Source organism: Diceros bicornis, chromosome 6, assembly GCF_020826845.1.
Source record: "Diceros bicornis minor isolate mBicDic1 chromosome 6, mDicBic1.mat.cur, whole genome shotgun sequence".
Taxonomy (NCBI): domain Eukaryota; kingdom Metazoa; phylum Chordata; class Mammalia; order Perissodactyla; family Rhinocerotidae; genus Diceros; species Diceros bicornis.
In genome coordinates this window covers 21284058-21302414 of record NC_080745.1, presented here as the reverse complement: position 1 = coordinate 21302414, position 18357 = coordinate 21284058, and the positions used below count along the sequence as shown (strand labels likewise).

Below are 18357 nucleotides of genomic sequence, written 5' to 3'. Positions count from 1 at the left end.
AAAGAAATTAATATTAATATGCAAAACACATACCACAGAACTATGCCATATTAGAGAGAAACTCATAAATAGAATTATAACATTTTAGAACTGGAAAGGACCTTGGAGATCATTTAGTTCAACTTCCTGGTTCAATGAATAAAGCTACCAAGGCCCAAAGAGAAATGAAGTGACCTGCCCAAGGATATAATGTCAGCTACTGTCTGAGTCAAGACTAGAAAGCAAGATCTCTTGACTTCTAGACTAGCACTCCTTACTCTGCCACACCACAGAGAAGACAAACCTGGATAATAACGATTAAGAGAAATCACAATATTTTCTATACTTTTTTGTTTATAGTACTTTGTTTTGTTTTTAAGCAGCAAGTAGGCAATTTTTTTTCTAGACACATCAGGAAGCTAAGTTAATATGCTCCAGTTTTAAATGACATTGTGTGACAGAAGAACATAGTATTATAACTTACGGACAATGCAAAATCACCTAGAAAAAAATACCTTCTCATAAAATACTAAAGCATTATTCTGCCAAATTTTTCAGTATTCTGAGACACTTCCTACATGTACAGACAGCTAAAAGTCAACAGCTGTGATGGCCTCTCCACTCAATGCTGATAGTCTGCATGATTTTACAGGGTGCAAGTTACTACTGACTGCAATAAAGCTATTTGTTTAAAGTAAAAAAGAATAGTTTGTTTTTATAAAAACTCAGCCAGAAAGAACATTAAAAACAAATTAACCTCCTTTTATGTTCAAAAGTTACATACATTTATTCTGGAAAACTCACTGACATTTTTAGCTCCAGAACATGAACAACTGAAAATGAGCTTTTAAATTAAAATGTCCTCATTATTAGAAGTACTAAATGAAGTAATAAAGGCCCTAAGTCAAGAAGTAAACGACTTGGGTCATTACCTGACAAATTATATTTCTTGCTCTAAGAGTAGGCCTGGAAAGCATCTGTAACAACTTCCAGACAGAGTTATACTGCTGCTAACTACTGGCTGCAATAAAGCTGAGGGCTCAACCTCACGCAAGGGGTTATGTTTGTATCTTCTGCAAGCTGTTGAGAGCCACAATGATGATTAGAGAGAACGAGGAAGAAATGGAATGAGTTCTAGGAACTCTTCACATAATGCCTGCTAACTAGTTATGTGGCTCTAGTCAAGCCATTCTCAGCATCAGACTTAGTTTATTCTGTATAAAGTAAGACTGCATTAAAAAAGTAAAAAATAAGACTGCATACCACATGTGGTTTTTTAAGGATCAAACATGATAAGTACTTTGAAAAATTTTAAAGCAAACATTATTCTTCTACTAAACACACCTCTTTTGGTATTTATACTGACACAGTAGCACCTACCTATGTATTTACAGTACTTTTAATTATCCCATTAATACTGAAAATTGCATACTCTTGAGAAGACTGCTCCTCCCAAAATTGGAGTAAAGGTGGAGAATGAACAGAAAATATCTCTGCCCTCTGCAAAGCTGAATGTGAACTCCTAGAAGTTGCTCTTATTTGAATATAGTTACGGAAATCAATGCTATGTACTTTGTTTAAAAGAAAACAAAATAAGCTTTCTAGTTTCTTATGAGATAAACTGAAGACAGTTTATGATAGTTACATCAAAGTTGAACAAAGATATAATAGTTTTTTACCTTTCTTAACCAAAGACTATCTGTTATGTAGTTAGTTTTATAATGCCAGACATTTTTACTACCAATAAGAATATGACTCAGCTCGACTTGGGTTTTTGATATGAAGTATATTTCAAATTAGGGCAAAATAGTAGCTTTCAATTTAAGACCGCCACCACAATATTGTACATTTGTATATTTTACATGGAGCACCAAACACATCAAACGAGAAAAAATAGTTACTGCCTCCATAGTTAAAGTGTTCACGGTGATAGCGGAAGATTTCTTTATGATTCAGAGATAATGTATATTGCTTAAATCTCTTAGAAACAAGGTAGAAGGAACACATACATAAAAAAAATAATGGCTATTCAGTATGGTACAGGCCGATGCCCACTGCCTAAGCTCTACCAATGTACAGACGTTATAGGATAATCATTTTCTCCTCCACTCAATTATAAAGTGAGGATGGTGTGAGAGGACTGGTTATCAAAAGAATTTAAGTAGTGAGTATTGATGTGGAAAGAGTGTTGGACCAGGAAGGAAACAAAAAAAAAAAATTCTGGAATTAGAGGAAACAAACTATATGCACTTCTAAAATATTTGAATAGTAGTAATTAAGCACTATGGTCTTGGGGGCCGGCTTGTTGGCATAGTGGTTAAGTTCACGTGCTCCGCTTTGGCAGCCCAGGGTTTGAGGGTTCGGATCCCGGGCACAGACCTATACACCACTCATCAAACCATGCTGTGGTGGTGTCCCATATACAAAATAGACGAAGATGGCCACAGATGTTAGCTTAGGGCTAGTCTTCCTCAACAAAAAGAGGACGATTGGCAATGGATGTTAGCCTAGGGCCAATCTTCTTCACACACACGCACAAAAAAACCACTATGGTCTTACTACTCTGGAAAACAATTTTGTTTTAAAATTACCAAATATTCTGTACGGTTTTAAGAGAGTCCTTGGAAAATTTTTTGGATATGTTTCCTATTGGAGTAATTACACAGTAACTTACGGTCCTATGAATATTAGCTAATATAATGACTCCTTTATTATCTGCCTCTTTCTATTCTACTTTCTCAGTGCTTTTTGTCTGTTCAGGTATTCTCTTTTTCTGACACCATTCTTTTAGATTTTTTCTTTTCTCAGCCAGATTTATGCACTCTTTTTATAAAATGTAGTAACACAATATTGTTCTTGTTATTATAATTAATAGCCTTTAGAACTAGAACATGCTTTAAAAATCTATCAATGAATTTATTTCACAGATTAAAAAACTCAAACCATGGAAGCAATTTCACCTTGCAAGCTATAGGCTTGCCAAAAAGCACTATGCAGAGAGTTAGATAAGAAGGGGAAATGGACTGCCTTTTAAAACAGTGTAATACCAGATGACGGTAGAGGCTCCATGGCAGGTCCCATTCAGAGTAAGCACAGAGAAAAGTAACAGATCAGCAACTGAAAAAACCTCATCAAAAATGCACAGTATGAACCAACCCATGATAAGGGTGAAAACAGTGTGTGAGAATTTTGGTTAAGGGAGCTTCTTCAAATTACAAATGCCCTTACCAAACAGAGGTTGAGACTACTGATAGAAACACTAACAGACAAATATTTCAAAACTTAATGCGGTACTAAATAGCACTTTAGTTGCCTGATTAATCTTACAAGGAAAAGAAAAGATGATCAGAATATAAACTGAAAGCTATAGCTGATCACTGTATTTTAAAAATAGGAAAAGTTCTTTTCCTTTATGTAATTACTCATAAGAGCGTTATTCAAGTGTTCTATTTTCTTTATAGAATACTTTCAAAGAACAGGAAGGAGAGAAACATAAACTCATGTGGGGGAAAAAAAAAAAAGCTGGTGCCAAAAAGAAAATCAACAATTCCTACAGACACTAAATTATATAAAAAAGAGCTAGGCCAATTTAATTTTTATTTTACTAATGCCAGTTAATTTAAATAAAGGAGGCAATTATTAGTGTGTCAAGATCTCTGATTCTCTATCAAATACCAAGAATAAAGACTTGAATGAAGGGAATTTAGTTCAGAACTACAAGAAAAAGCTGCAGTTGATCCTGTTTATTATTCTATATAAACTCAGACTTTTTATACAGTATATTTAACATATATTAAAAACAGACTACAACACATTTACTTTAGATATAACGGACAAGAAAGTAGTCAATGAAGATAGAAAATGGGAAAATTTAGCTCAAATTCAAATTCTTGAATACCATAAAAATCGAAATGACTGGGAAGTGGCAAAGACCAGAAAACTGCAGCTAAGAAATAGAAGACCATAAAATATTTCTCAATTTCCCCTTGGGGTACCACATCAAATTGGATATCCATTCATCCCTCAAAACACATTCTTAAAGAATACAAGAATCTTGAGCTGGCCCTGTGGCTTGGCAGTTAAGTGCACGCCCTCCGCTACCGGCAGCCTGGGTTCAGATCCCGGGCACGCACCAACGCACTGCTTGTCCGGTCATGCTGAGGTGGCGTCCCACATACAGCAACTAGAAGGATGTGCAGCTATGACATACAACTATCTACTGGGGCTTTGGGGAGAAAAAGGGAAAAAAGGGAGGAGGATTGGCAATAGATGTTAGCTCAGGGCCAGTCTTCCTCAGCAAAAAGAGAAGGACTGGCACGGATGTTAGCTCAGGGCTGATCTTCCTCACCAAAAAAAAAAAATACAAGAATCTTAATAACTAAGTCAAATATCAATTTTTTTTGTCTTAAAATGCTTCTAGTTCTTTTTTTTTATTCTTCTTTTTTTTGTCAGGAAAAGATGTGCCCTGAGCTAACATTTGTTGCCAATCTTTTTCTTTTTTTTTCTCCCTCCCCAAAGTCCCAGTACATATCTGTATACCTAATTGTAAGTCATTCTATTTCTTGTATGTGAGCCACCGCCACAGCATGGCAACTGACAGACAGGTGGTATGGTTCCACGACCGGAAAGTGAATCCGGACCGCCAAAGTTAAAGCTCTGAACTTTAACCACTAGGCCATCAGGGCTGGCTCTCTAGTCCTTTTCTCAGATGTCCCCAAATATATGGACATGCTGTCCTCCCCTCAGCTATAATGGTCATCCCTGCACAGGGGCTCTCCAATATTCTGGACTCTGCTTTAAGTACCATTGAGGGAATCAAGACATTAAAGCGCATATGTTGATGGGGTCTCTCTACTGCATAAGAAGAACACTACTTAATAGCTATTTAGGGCAACAGGTCTTCAGAGAAACCACTTTATTGTTAAATATCCAGATTTCTCTCCAAGAATAGCAGGACTGCTGTTGTCAGCTATCATGTTTAGTGATAATGTAGCTTGAGAACTAGGAGAGAAATTTAAGCTAAGCAGTTGGCCTACAAACAAAACGACTTGCAATTTTAGATGCAAGCAACAGAATTTTATGAGAATGTCTGAGGAAAACCAGGTAGTTTGGATTATTAATATAAACTATCCTGCCTTCAATTAAACTTTACCTTTAGAAATTATTAACAGAAGAGAGTAACTGCCTTCTTTGTGACAAAGGAAATATAGTTTGCCAGGGCATAAGGAAAAAAAAGATTACTAAATTCTTCCATTTAAAAACAAATATCGAAAAACAAACATTAAAACAAATATTAAAAACAAATATTTAAAACAAATACTGAGTTAGAAAATTAAGACTGTCTGTTAGTGATTAGACCATACTTTTTCAATTCAGTTATCAATAAATTCATTGTAATTAATACATGGAATCTAGACAATATCTTATCTGATATTTAACTAAAGTACTAAGGAAGATATTTTCGAAGTATTTACATGACTTATCTGAGAATATTTCTATTGAGATCATCTGACATTCAACTAATGGAACAAACATGAAAAAACAGATGCATGAGCACTTCATTTAACTTCTAAAGCTCTGTTCTTTGACCTAAATAAAATGAAAGAGCTGGACCAAATGATCCTTAAAATGAAAACTATGAAACTCCAAGACTAAAAGTATGCATGAGGGCTTATTCATTCAAGAAATACTTCTTAGGTACCTATTGTGTGATAGGCTCTGCACCATCACATAGGTAATGGATATTCAGCAACGAATGCAGCACAGCTCCTTCCTGCAAAGGAGCTTACAATTTAACAGAGAAGACAACACTAAACAGTAATTACAAAAGTAACAATACAAACCTTCCGAACCTTCTGAAAGAAGAAGCCACATAACTATTTGAATTTTTAAAATGTGTTGAATTAAAATATTTATACAAAGCTAGAAGGAACCATTCAGAGACCATAGCATACTTGCTCTCACCACAGAAAAAGAGTTCTAAAAAGAAAGCTTTAAGATTTTTGCTTGGATATGTTAGCAAATCATCCAAGAAATCATTTAGCAATAATAAAAATGGAAAAGAATGTTAGTCAACCAGATATAAGATACCAAAATGGTTACTGTGCCCACATCAATTCAGATTTTGGTTCTTTTTAAACCCAACTAAACCATTTTCAAAGAAATATTACTAGCATGTATTAATAGATACCCAAAAGACATAATCTTAGATATTAAAAAAAAATTACATGAAGAATAAAGATATTTTTTAAATAATTTCATAAGCAAAACCAAACTGACATAATACTTAAAAACTATTCGAAATATACATACAGATTATAAAAAAAGATACAATCTAATAACCAACCATTAATTTAAGTAAAATATTAAAATCATTTGTATTTTGTTTTCTGTAATGGATTCACTTAATAATTGCTAAACAATACACATTTTATATCTTGCCTATCTATACACAAAAAAGTTAATGTACGTCATATAACTAACTTTGCTGTTAAAAACCTCACATCTAAAGTGGAAATTTAGGCTATCTTGGCAAGGAAAGAAATTTTTCTCCCTTAATTAAGGAAATACGGGGAAAAAAAGTATGACATCGTAATATGAAAAAAGACCAAGTCATGATGCAAAGCAGCACTAGTTATTATTAATTATAAACTTTATAAGCAACGTTATTGATATTTACTTTATGAATTTTCTATAATAATCTCAATTCACACATATATCTTTAAGAGAATATCTAAAGCAAAATTTATGAAAAGACCCACTGAACACAATTTAGTGCTTTTAGTCATATACTTAAAATATAACAAAACAAAAATAAAAGTATTATATTATTGAAAAAATAACATTCTAAGCCTGCTATTAACATTTCATATTTCCACTTAACACCGTTAAATCCACAAAGACACAGGATTGGTGTTCATCATAATAAAGAATATAACAGGAGAATGACAGAAACATGAATAATCATATTTAAGATTTGACACAAATAGTCCAAGGGAGTGGTATAGTAATTTTATTAATCAGTTTTCCTAGATAATTTAACTCTGTAAAATAAAACAAAGGCATAGGTCTTTTGGCAGAGGTAATATGTAATGTTAAGAACACATCACAGAGCACTCTACCAGGCTCATAAAAAACACTGGAGGGGCCAGCCCAGTAGCACAAGCGGTTAAGTGCTCGTGCTCCGCTTCAGCGGCCCAGGGTTTGCAGGTTCAGACCCGGGTACGCACCGACAGAACGCTTGTCAAGCCATGCCGTGGCAGCGTCACATATAAAGTAGAGGAAGATGGGCACAGAAGTTAGCTAAGGGCCAATCTTCCTTGGCAAAAAAGGGGAGGATCAGCATCAGATGTTAGCTCTGGTCTAATATCCCTCACAAAAAAAAAAAAAAAAAAAAAAAAAAAGACCACTGCAAAACTGTGGCACTCACTGTATTTTGTGACACAGCTACTGTCTTATAAAAGTACCCCAAAAGTTTACTTTATCAATATTTGAGAAGTTTAGGGGATTAGTATTTGTGTACATCTAGACAAATATACTGATGTACCTGCTAATCGACAAAACTACCAAATGGAACAGGTCCAGGTTTATATTTTACATTAAATGTTACCTGCCAATCTTAAAAAACTACGGAATGATGGGCCGGCCCCCTGGCTTAGCGGTTAGGTGCGCGCGCTCCACTGCTGGCGGCCCGGGTTCGGAACCCCGGGCGCACACCGACGCACCACTTCTCCCGCCATGCTGAGGCCACGTCCCACATACAGCAACTAGAAGGATGTGCAGCTATGACATACAACTATCTACTGGGGCTTTGGGGGAAAAAAAAAGAGGAGGATTGGCAATAGATGTTAGCTCAGAGCCAGTCCTCCTCAGCAAAAAGAGGAGGATTAGCACGGATGTTAGCTCAGGGCTGATCTTCCTCACACAAAAAAAAGAAAAAAATACAAAACTACGGAATGAAACAGGTCTAGTTTAGTAAACACTCTAAGCTGAATACACAAAGAAAGAAAGCCCATTTGAGTGCAAAACTACCTGCATATTATTATTATTAATCTTTTTTCATGAAGGAAATGTTTATGTTCATTTGCACTGAAAAACTAGTCAACTCAAAAATCATTTTTTTTTTAAATTTTATTTATTTATTTATTTTTTCCCCCAAAGCCCCAGTAGATAGCTGTATGTCGTAGCTGCACATCCTTCTAGTTGCTGTATGTGGGACGCGGCCTCAGCATGGCCAGAGAAGCGGTGGGTCGGTGCGCGCCCGGGATCCAAACCCGGGCCGCCAGTAGTGGAGCACGCGCACTTAACTGCTAAGCCACGGGGCCGGCCCTCAAAAATCATTTTTAAGTAAAAATTATTATTATTTTTTTTAAAGATTTTATTTATTTACTTTTCCCCCAAAGCCCCAGCAGATAGTTGTATGTCGTAGTTGCACATCCATTCTAGTTGCTGTATGTGGCACGCGGCCTCAGCATGGCCAGAGAAGCAGTGCGTCGGTGCTCGCCCGGGATCCGAACCCGGGCCGCCAGCAGCGGAGCGCGAGCACCCAACCGCTAAGCCACGGGGCCGGCCCAGTAAAAATTATTTTTATGTTCACCTTATTCACTGCTTTTAAGCTTTGTTTTAAACTTCTTCACATGTAGGACCGTCTGATACAAAGTTTTTGCATGCTGCAAAGTAATTTTTCACATGAGCAGTAACACAAAGCCCTTTGACTGCGATAGTAGTTATTAATTTTAATATGCTTTATATCATAAACATAACTGAATAGGCTAGGAGACTGTAACAGAAGGGTCTGTGAAGGCGAGAGTTTGGAGAAGACGATACTGAGGTATCAAGAAAAGAAGAATGGCATACAAGAGAAGGAGCATGCAAAGGGAATAAGAAGCCTTGGTGAAAATGACAGGGGCAATATTCCCTTTCTCCTCTCTAAAACAAATTTATAGATATTTACTTGGAAACCATTGTCAAATAGTCTTTTTGTTTGTTTATTTGTGAGGAAGATTAGCCCTGAGCTAACATCTGATGCCAATCCTCCTCTTTTTTGCTGAGGAAGATTGGCCCTGGGCTGACATCCGTGCCCATCTTCCTCTACTTTATATGGGACGCCGCCACAGCACGGCTTGACAAACAGTGCGTCGGTGCACGCCTGAGATCTGAACTTGCGAACCGTGGGCTGCCAGAGCGGAGCACGTGCACTTAACCGCTGTGCCACCGGGCTGGCCCTCAAATGGTCTTTATTTATAGTTCTTTACCTTTCATACTACAGAAATAAAGCAGACAATTTCCTAGAGTACCTTGCTTTCCTTTTTATTAATTCCAGAATAATTATTTCAAAGCATATGAGTAGAACAACTTTGTATTCTTTTATCAATATTCCTAAATCCAATGGCATATACAAAGTAAGTATGGCAGGGATCAGATTACACGGAAGTAAAAGAAAAAAGAAAAAGAGAAGAATGTAGAACATTCTGGAGAAGGAAGGAATAGAGAAATTAAGCCGAAAAGTGACATAAAAATTTTTAAAGGCACAAAAGGGGACACACAATAGAAGGAAAGTCACAGGATATGAGCATTTCCAATCAGATTCATTCCAGTCTCGCAGGTTCAACCCCATTTTGGCTGCTAATTAGGAAATGGGCTCTATATATGACCCAAAGAGGTCATAAGAAAGAACTGACTACCATAATTAAATATAAAAATTAACTCAAAATGGATAAAAAAACAAATATTAGAGCTAAAACTATAAAATTCTTAGAACAAAATGTAGGGAGAAATTTTCATAACACTAGATTTGGCAATGGGTTCTAGGATACAACATCAAAAGCACAGACAACAAATAAAAAACAGATAAATTGGTCCTCATCAAAATTAAAAACTTTTGTACATCAAAAAACACTATCAAGAGAGCAAAAAGATAATTATGTGGGTTCACAGAATGGGAGAAAATATTCAAAAATCATCTATCTGATAAGGGATTAACATACAGGATATATGAAAAACTCCTACAACTCAACAACAAAAAAACAACCCATTCAAAAATGAGCAAGGGGCTTGAACAGACATTTCCCCAAAGAAGATATACAAATGGCCAATCAGTACATAAAAAGACACTCAGCATCACCAGTTATTAAGGAAATGCAAATCAAAACCACAATGAAATACTCACTAGATTAGCTATAATAAACATTTTTTAAAAATGGAATATAATGAGTGTTAATGAGGATATGGAGAAATTGGAACCACACTGCTGATAAGAATTTAAAATGGTGTAGTTCAACAGTTACCACTTATAAAAGACTCAAGAAGAGGCTCCAGTGAGAGAGCAAGGCCACTCTGTCCCAATCCCCCATTTGTCTCTATAGTCTATAGGTATTATTTTTATAAACCAGTCCCTTTTATTTGGATTTTAACTTCTGCTCTTATTTCCATTTTGTTGTCAGGAGATCCAACTTACTTCAATATTCATTTACTAGTTACCATTTGCCAGGGCAATACTGTTCTAGATGTGGTCAGGGATATCAATGGAAAGAATATGGAACTGAGGTTTTTTTCATGTTATAAAACTAAACACATTTTCATAACGTGAAATAATGTGGTCCTGATGTAGAAAAAGCTTGAAAAATTAAAAAAATAAATTTACCCACAGTTCTAGGTGGAAGATATATTCTAGGAGGTCAAAACCTTTTGGTTCTAAAAAATAATTCAGAAAAATTCAGTATCAGAAAACTGACTCAAATTAGGCTGGGAAAATACGAATAGAATGTAAAAGAAGTTAAAATGTGTCATCAGAAGGATAAAAGAAGGGAACAATTAGAAGCGAGAAAACACACAAACATGAAGTAAGAAACAAAAGATGGGATAATTGAGGGATGGTTTCTTCATTTTGAGAAAGGTAGAAAAGGAAAATAAACAAGAAAAACAGCTGCAGCTATACCAGCTGGAACCAGAGTGAAAAGTATATCATGGAAGGAGCCATCAGCTGGGTCAAGTACCACTGATAAGGCAAGTAACAAGAGGTCAAGAAATAAGGACAGAATTCAGCTAGATGGGGTCACTGGTGACAATTTTGGAGGCGTGGTGGAGGCAAAAGCTTTACTGGAGTGGGTTTATACAAAAACAACAGGAGAGAAACGGGATAACAAGTGTAGATAACTCAATTAGTTTTCCTGGATGGAAATGGAGCAAAGAACTGTTACAGCAGGGGAAAGTAGAGGAAAGCTCTAGTGAACTTTCTTTGAGATGGGAGAAATAACTTCAAGTCTATATGTGGATGGAAATGATTTAGAACAGAGAAACTGACAATAGAGAGAAAAAAGGGAAGAATTTCTGGGCGCATGTCTCTGCTTAGGCAAGAAGTTACAGCAACCAGAAGACTAGCCTTACAGTAGCATGCTTGTTTACCTATGGCTAAAGATGAGAAGGCAGAGAATGTGGCAAGAGACACAGGTAAGAAGGCAGATGTAGTGGAAGTGTGTAGAAATTGTCTTCTCCCTTCAATTTTTCAATGAGATAAGAAGCAAGGTCACCAGATGAAAGCGAGGATGGGGAAGAAATGCTGGGGCTTTGAGGAGATGAGAAACAGTATAAAAAAAAAAGAAAAAAACTTCTGTACCTATGTATGGTGATAGACGTTAACTAGACTTACTGTGGTGATCATTTTCAAATATATACAAATATCAAATCATTATGTTGTACACCTGAAACTAATATAATGTATGTCAATTATACCCCAATGAAAAATAACAGTAACGAAATAAACACTCCCTTAAAAAAAAAAGAAAAGAAGCCAGCTTGGTGACGTAGCAGTTAAGGGGGCACGCTCCGCTTCGGCAGCCCGGGGTTTGCGGGTTCGGATCCCAGGCGCGGACTGACGCACCACTTGTCAAGCCATGCTGTGCCAGCGTCCCATATAAAGTAGACGAGATGGGCACGGATGTTAGCCCAGGGCCAATCTTCCTCAGCAAAAAGAGGAAGACTGGCATCGGATGTTAGCTCAGGGCTATAATCTTCCTCATAAAGAAAAAATTCTTTACTTGCGTAAAGAATACGCAAGTCCTCTGAGAAAGTAGGAGAGTGACTAGGAGGAGGATACATAGTGTCCACTTGAGGTTTACAGTCACAAATTTAAAATAAGAACAGTCGGTGTGGTTGTTGGCTTTCCTCTAGCCAGAATCAGCTGCACTGGTGCAGGCAAGGAGTAGGAGGAGTGTCAGATTCAATCAGGGTTCTTGTGGTACTGTCAGGAGAGTGCTACGAAGCAACACAAGAGCAGCAGAAGAGCATGGAAGCCAAAAGAAATGATTATAGCAAGTGACTGAAGAATGTAAGCAACGTAAGGAGAGGGTTGAGGGCATTACTGGAGAGGGGTGGTAGGATTAATGGGCTGTAAATCCTGGTGGGGTAATTCTTTCACCTGGAAAATAAATTCCCGAATAGGGACCATTTCTTTGTATGTATGCCAAATAAAGCAATAATGTTTGATAAAAAGCAGTTGAGGGGCTGGCCCGGTGGCGCAAGAGGTTAAGTGCGTGCGCTCCGCTGCGGTGGTCCAGGGTTCGCTGGTTCGGATCCCGGACGTGCACCGACGCACCGCTTGGCAGGCCATGCTGTGGCAGCATCCCATATAAAGTGGAGGAAGATGGGCACGGATGTTAGCCCAGGGCCAGTCTTCCTCAGCAAAAAAAGAGGATTGGCAGATGTTAGCTCAGGGCTGATCTTCCTCACCAAAAAAAAAAAAAAAAAAAAAAAAAAGCCGTTGAATGTTCCCATTTGTTTGTGAAAGCTTTTTACTAGTCCTCTCCCCGATTCCCTCCAAGGAGGAATCAATTTGTTTAGAGAAATAAGATATTTTTTAAACAAAATTCATTTTTTTTTTGAGGAAGATGGGCCCTGAGCTAACATCTGTTGCCAATCTTTGAAGCTCTTTTTCTTTTTTCTCCCAAAGCCCCAGTACATAGTTGTATATCCTAGCTGTAGGTCCTTCTAGTTCTTCTACGTGGGATGCTGTCTCAGCATGGCTTGATGAGTGGTGAGTAAGACCGCACCCTGGATCCAAACCCGCAAACTCCAGGCCGCCAAAATGGAACGTGTGAACCCAACCGCTACACCACCGCGCCAGCCCCTACAAAATTCATTTTTATAATTAAGTACAATTTATCTTATTTTGTTTTGTGTAACGGAATAGAACTTGTAATACGGAATAGAACTAACTGTTGTTACTTATTTAAGAGTTTTACTGTTGAAATTTTACAGTTTCTCTTTTCTCTTTCTCTTTTACTTAAGGGTAATCCTTTTATGCAGTTGGTGATCCTCAATAAAAAAAAAGCATTCCCTTATCAAATTCCCAACTCCTTGATTATGGAAAGCCAAACTGGAAATGAATGGAGAAATATGAATCAGCATCAACACATAATAAAATACTGATGTATTTTAAATCCCATGCCAAGCAGTCTAAATAGTTCCAATACACTTAGCTGTATTAATGAACAAGGATAGCCGTTACCGAACAAGGATAAAACCAACACGCTTAACCAAGTTTACGGCAGGTGAATTTTGAAATGTAACTTTATTAAAAAAAAAAAATCAATCCCACGTTTATACCATGACTTAGAAACTTGAGAGTGAAAAGGATCAATTAGCTAATGATACTAAAATCTTCTATAAAATATTAACATCACTAAAAGAAATTAAAACAAATATAACAGAGAACCTATCATTAAAAGTTACTTAAGTATGGCTATAATTTTTAAGAATGTAGGGAGTTTTTTTAAAAGACAAAAGAGAACACACTACAACATTATTAGTGATCTTACCTTTCTACTTTTATGTATTTTCCCATTTTTCTAGATTAAATGCTATTTTTAGAAGAGTTAAAAAAAATTTATAAAAAAAGCATTGACTTACTCCAAGTATGTGGTGACCTAGTAAATTCTATAGTGTTGTATAATAGTTTTATATACATGGTCACCATATCTGAAAAATTCTGTAGCAGTATTATGCCATTTATAAGCCATTATGTCGTTTAGGATCCAGAGTTCTGGCTATTTTCAGTAAATTTGATGTAAGCATGTAAAAATGTCTTTTTGTTTTTCCATTGTAGTAGTAAAAACAAATTGACCCAAACACTATCTTTTGTGTAACAAAAATTAACATTTTCAGCTGTGAAACAGTTATAAATGAAAATTATACTAATGTAAAAGTTTGCTTGCTGGAAAAGGATGTTTCAGATCAAACAAAACTCAAATAGCTCCATACAAAATTTCCTAACTGCTATTGTAATAAACAACTGCCACTGAATATAAAACTATTTTCATGAATCTTCATGCATAAATCTTCATTTCTAATTTCACCTCTCAAGTGTAAATTCAGAGATCAAGCTGAAGATCCCCAAAATAATGGGAAAATAATTGTAGAGCTGATGAGGATTTGTTGCAGTCCTCATTGGGTTAGCTTTAGATATGAAGGAACAGCAAAAATCATAACTATTGCTTATTCATCAATAAGACAGACTCTTTGGTTATTACTGAAGAGAGAAATATGAATACTGTTATGTTGACTATAAGAATATTAACTGCTTAATCTATTGAAGTACAGCTGTTTTCTCTGTGATGCTGGATTGTGCAGAGATCCACCCTACAGGTCTTCATCAAGATGCTAAGTTTTCTTCCTCCGAAAATTCATACCATACAAATGCTTGAGTTGTCAGGAGTAGAAGGCATCCTTCTCAGTAACACAAAGCGTGTCTTGCTGAACTAGGTCTCATTTTCCTTTCTATATTATTAAAAACTTAAATGTCTCAATTTAAAATCTTCTCTTACTCTACCCAATCTCTTATCAACTTCAAAGCTAAAATACTGGACATTCTTTCTACCCTCTAAACTCCAAGTGCTCCTAGGACAGGGTTACTCTTTCCCTTAGTCAGTCTTTTCATAAAACAGAGTTGTACCTTAATTGCAGAATTTTATGAATGTCTCAATTCTCATACCTACTAATCCTCTTCTGTTTAATGTGACAATTAACAGAAAATAATCAAGCACTGATTATAGTGAAAGTTAAAGAATACCTAAATTCTATCCATGTGTCGCAGAATTTAAAGCATTTTATAAAGGCCACTAGGAAAACTGCCTCATTATATAAATTAGCAAAATAACTAGGAGAGAAGAACTGAAAAGAGAAGTAAAAGATGATGTGGCTCTTATCTGTCTTGTGGGCATTACTTAGTAATTATTAATTTTTGCTGATTCAATTTTTTCCTTCCTATTTTTAAACTAACATATTCAACATTTACATTTACATCCTAGGCAAAAGTGGAACTCCCTCTACATTTATATTTAATAAGATCATTTAGTAAGATCAAAATGATTAAATATCAAACACTGCACTGGGCAAAATATTCTTACAGCAGCTATAACTGAGACCTCAAATATCTTCCTTTGAACATGATCATTAAAAGCCAGCCCTTCAGGTCAGGAAAATCATGTACCACAGAGGTAGCATAAGAACTAACAGCCAAAAGGATAAATTATACACGACGTTCAAAGCAATATCTGGAAAAGCTTATGTTTCAGGACAACACTGATGATAGGTATTCTTAAAATCCAAAACTTGGTTAATCTTTTCGGTTAGAAATAATGATGAACAAGTCCTAAACGATAACTCCGGAGTATTTCCTTATAACTTGAGTTGCTATTTTCCCAAGCTTCAGAATGGACCAGAATTGTACTTTTCTCAAAATAAGAAAGGTAATCAGATTAGACATGCTTCTAGAGCTTCCTATTCCTGCAACAGGACAATACAAAATGTACTTTTAAGAAACAGAGAGTATATATATTTTTTAAAAACAGAGAATGTGAGGGGCTGGCCCAGTGGTGCAAGCGGTTAAGAGCACACGCTCCGCTTCGGCGGCCGGGGTTCGCAGGTTCGGAACCCGGGCGCACATGGACGCACCGCTTGTTGAGCCATGCTGTGGTGGCCTCCCATTTAAAAAAGTAGAGGAAGATGGGCATGGATGTTAGCCCAGGGCCAATCTTCCTCAAGAAAAAGGGGAGGATTGGCAAAGGATGTTAGCTCAGGGCTAGTCCTCCTCACAAAAAAAAAAAAAAAAAAACAGAGAATGTGAGATGATGTTTTCTTAACTTCCCAAACCACACAATACAATTTAAATATAAAGCCTGAGAATGGGTATTCCTCCTTGAAGACACTAGGTGCACCATGAAACCACCACTTAAAACTTCTAGAGTTAACTTTTCAAGGGCTACAACTCTATCATAGGCTATATTTCAAATATAACGTCAAATATTCCAAAATAAATTAAGTTTTTCTTAAAAGATATCTAAATGATCAGATTCCAAAACTGGCTTGCCAATTTTGGATAAAATTCAAATACAAAATTTCCTTGGATAAACCAAAAAAAATCTGTGTAAGAAAAAAAACTTAAGTCATTGAACAACCAAACCTCAGCCTTGCCTTTCAGTTTCCTAGGTTAGTAGCAGTCAGAAAGTGCACTCTATTTTAGTCAAGCAGACTTGCTTACATCTCAACCATATTGTTTCAAACACACAAATAAATTTCTGAGGTTTCTGAACAAGGTTGTAACGCAAGAGCTGTTAATGAGGAGATAAGGCCTTTTTGAAACAGCTAAAGCTTCTTAAGAAATCGTCGCAACTTTAAAATCCCTGCCTACTGAAGGAAAGAAATGTGACGACTTAAGAAGATTACAAAGAAGAGGTTACCGTGGCAAGGTAGTTGAAAACACAAGAGAGCAAGAAGCCTGATAACTGGCTTGTAGACATCAAGAAGCTCAAATCTTTACCTTTTTAAGAGATTTTTCTATCATTTCACCACTAATGTTGCCTCTATTAATCTATATGTATAACATAAAAATCAATTGTGTAGACTTCAGTTGTCTAGACACTAAAGATATCTTCTGAATATTGAAAACATTAAGTAGGAAATCACTAAGTGAGGTATTTACATGCTAAAAACTTCATATTTTTTATATGGTACTGTGACCTCAATTAGAATACTAAAGTCTGTAATTCGTTAAATTTTAAAATAGAAAATTATTTTATAAGTGTTTTTAGGTAGTAATCACTAGCTAAAACTCAAGTTACCTCACATTCCATCCGCAGTAATGCACCAAGTAAAGGACCTCTCCACCTTCGACATCAGAATCTTTAATACTAGCTTCATACATTTTTTGATTTTTCCCTCGTCCATACCGCACTTGGACTTTCATGCCTGGTGGATAGCATTCAAATTCCTCTTCCTCATCATTGTTGTCATCATCATCTTCATCCTCTTCCTCCTCCTCCTCCTCCTCCTCTTCTGCTTCTTCATCATCTTCATCTTCCTCTTTGTTCATTTCATCTCTTGAAAGGTTTAAAAAATTGCAGTTAATAAAAGACACTTCATAAGCTTTTCAGTTCCAAACCACATAAACTGATAAAAATCGTGGCTGTGATTGTTCCAGGAACAGCAGGTTCCATGTGTATGAAATTCTCTGAGTTTCAATTTAATATTAAAAACCAGGACTGTATAAGATGACCATGGTTACAGAAAAGTACATTTAGAGAAAATGAAGATTGAAAAATACATGCATTAAAAGAAAATTTCCAACAGCCAGAAGAACAAAAGTTGTGCTGAATAGCAAGAAACTAGCAAGGTTGACTGTAATAATTTTTTCACGTTTTATTATAAAAGTGTTTTACATCTCAGTTGACAAAAACAAAAATCATTACACCTCATAGCCATTTTCTGACTAAAAATTATTTTTCATTCAAATATTTCCAGCCTCAGGATGTTTAAAACAAAAATTTTTACTAGCCAATGGCTAGTCTTAATATCTTTAAAAGGTGCTCCAACCAAATTTTCAAATGTTATATACTAACTGAAATGTTGTTTTACTTTTCACAAGAATATTCTAGTAACTTCATAGCAATCAATATCACATCAAGTTTTTTCTTTCTATTTTTTTAAACTTCACCACAATTTCTGCTCTCTTTACCACATATTTACTGAAAGTCGTCTTCTACCAATTCTATCAACTTTGAAGTTCTAAACAAATAGGTGTATGAGAGGCCAATTCCAAATAATATGAAATTAGGGCCGGCCCCGTGGCTTAGCGGCTAACTACACGCGCTCCGCTACTGGCGGCCTGGGTTCGGATCCCGGGCGTGCACCGACACACTGCTTCTCCGGCCATGCTGAGGGCGTGTCCCACATACAGCAACTAGAAGGATGTGCAACTATGACATACAACCATCTACTGGGGCTTTGGGGAAAAAAACAAAAAGGAGGAGGATTGGCAATAGATGTTAGCTCAGAGCCGGTCTTCCTCAGCCAAAAAAGAGGAGGATTAGCATGGATGTTAGCTCA

The 18357-nt window shown here is 36.3% G+C and overlaps 1 protein-coding gene across 4 annotated transcripts in view; it reads right to left on the bottom strand.

The window, feature by feature from the left end:
- ARID4B (AT-rich interaction domain 4B) overlaps nucleotides 1-18357 on the bottom strand; it is a 153719-nt gene that overhangs the window by 33855 nt on the left and 101507 nt on the right. For 3 of the 4 annotated variants that reach the window (XR_009220430.1, XM_058542994.1, XM_058542995.1), the window contains exon 17: nucleotides 17094-17351. Coding sequence is in view for 3 of the 4 variants with exons in the window: in XM_058542994.1 (XP_058398977.1) it covers nucleotides 17094-17351 (258 nt within the window). In the remaining variant the exon portion in view is untranslated. The remainder of the gene's footprint in view (nucleotides 1-17093; nucleotides 17352-18357) is intronic. The other variant, XM_058542996.1, reaches the window with a different exon arrangement.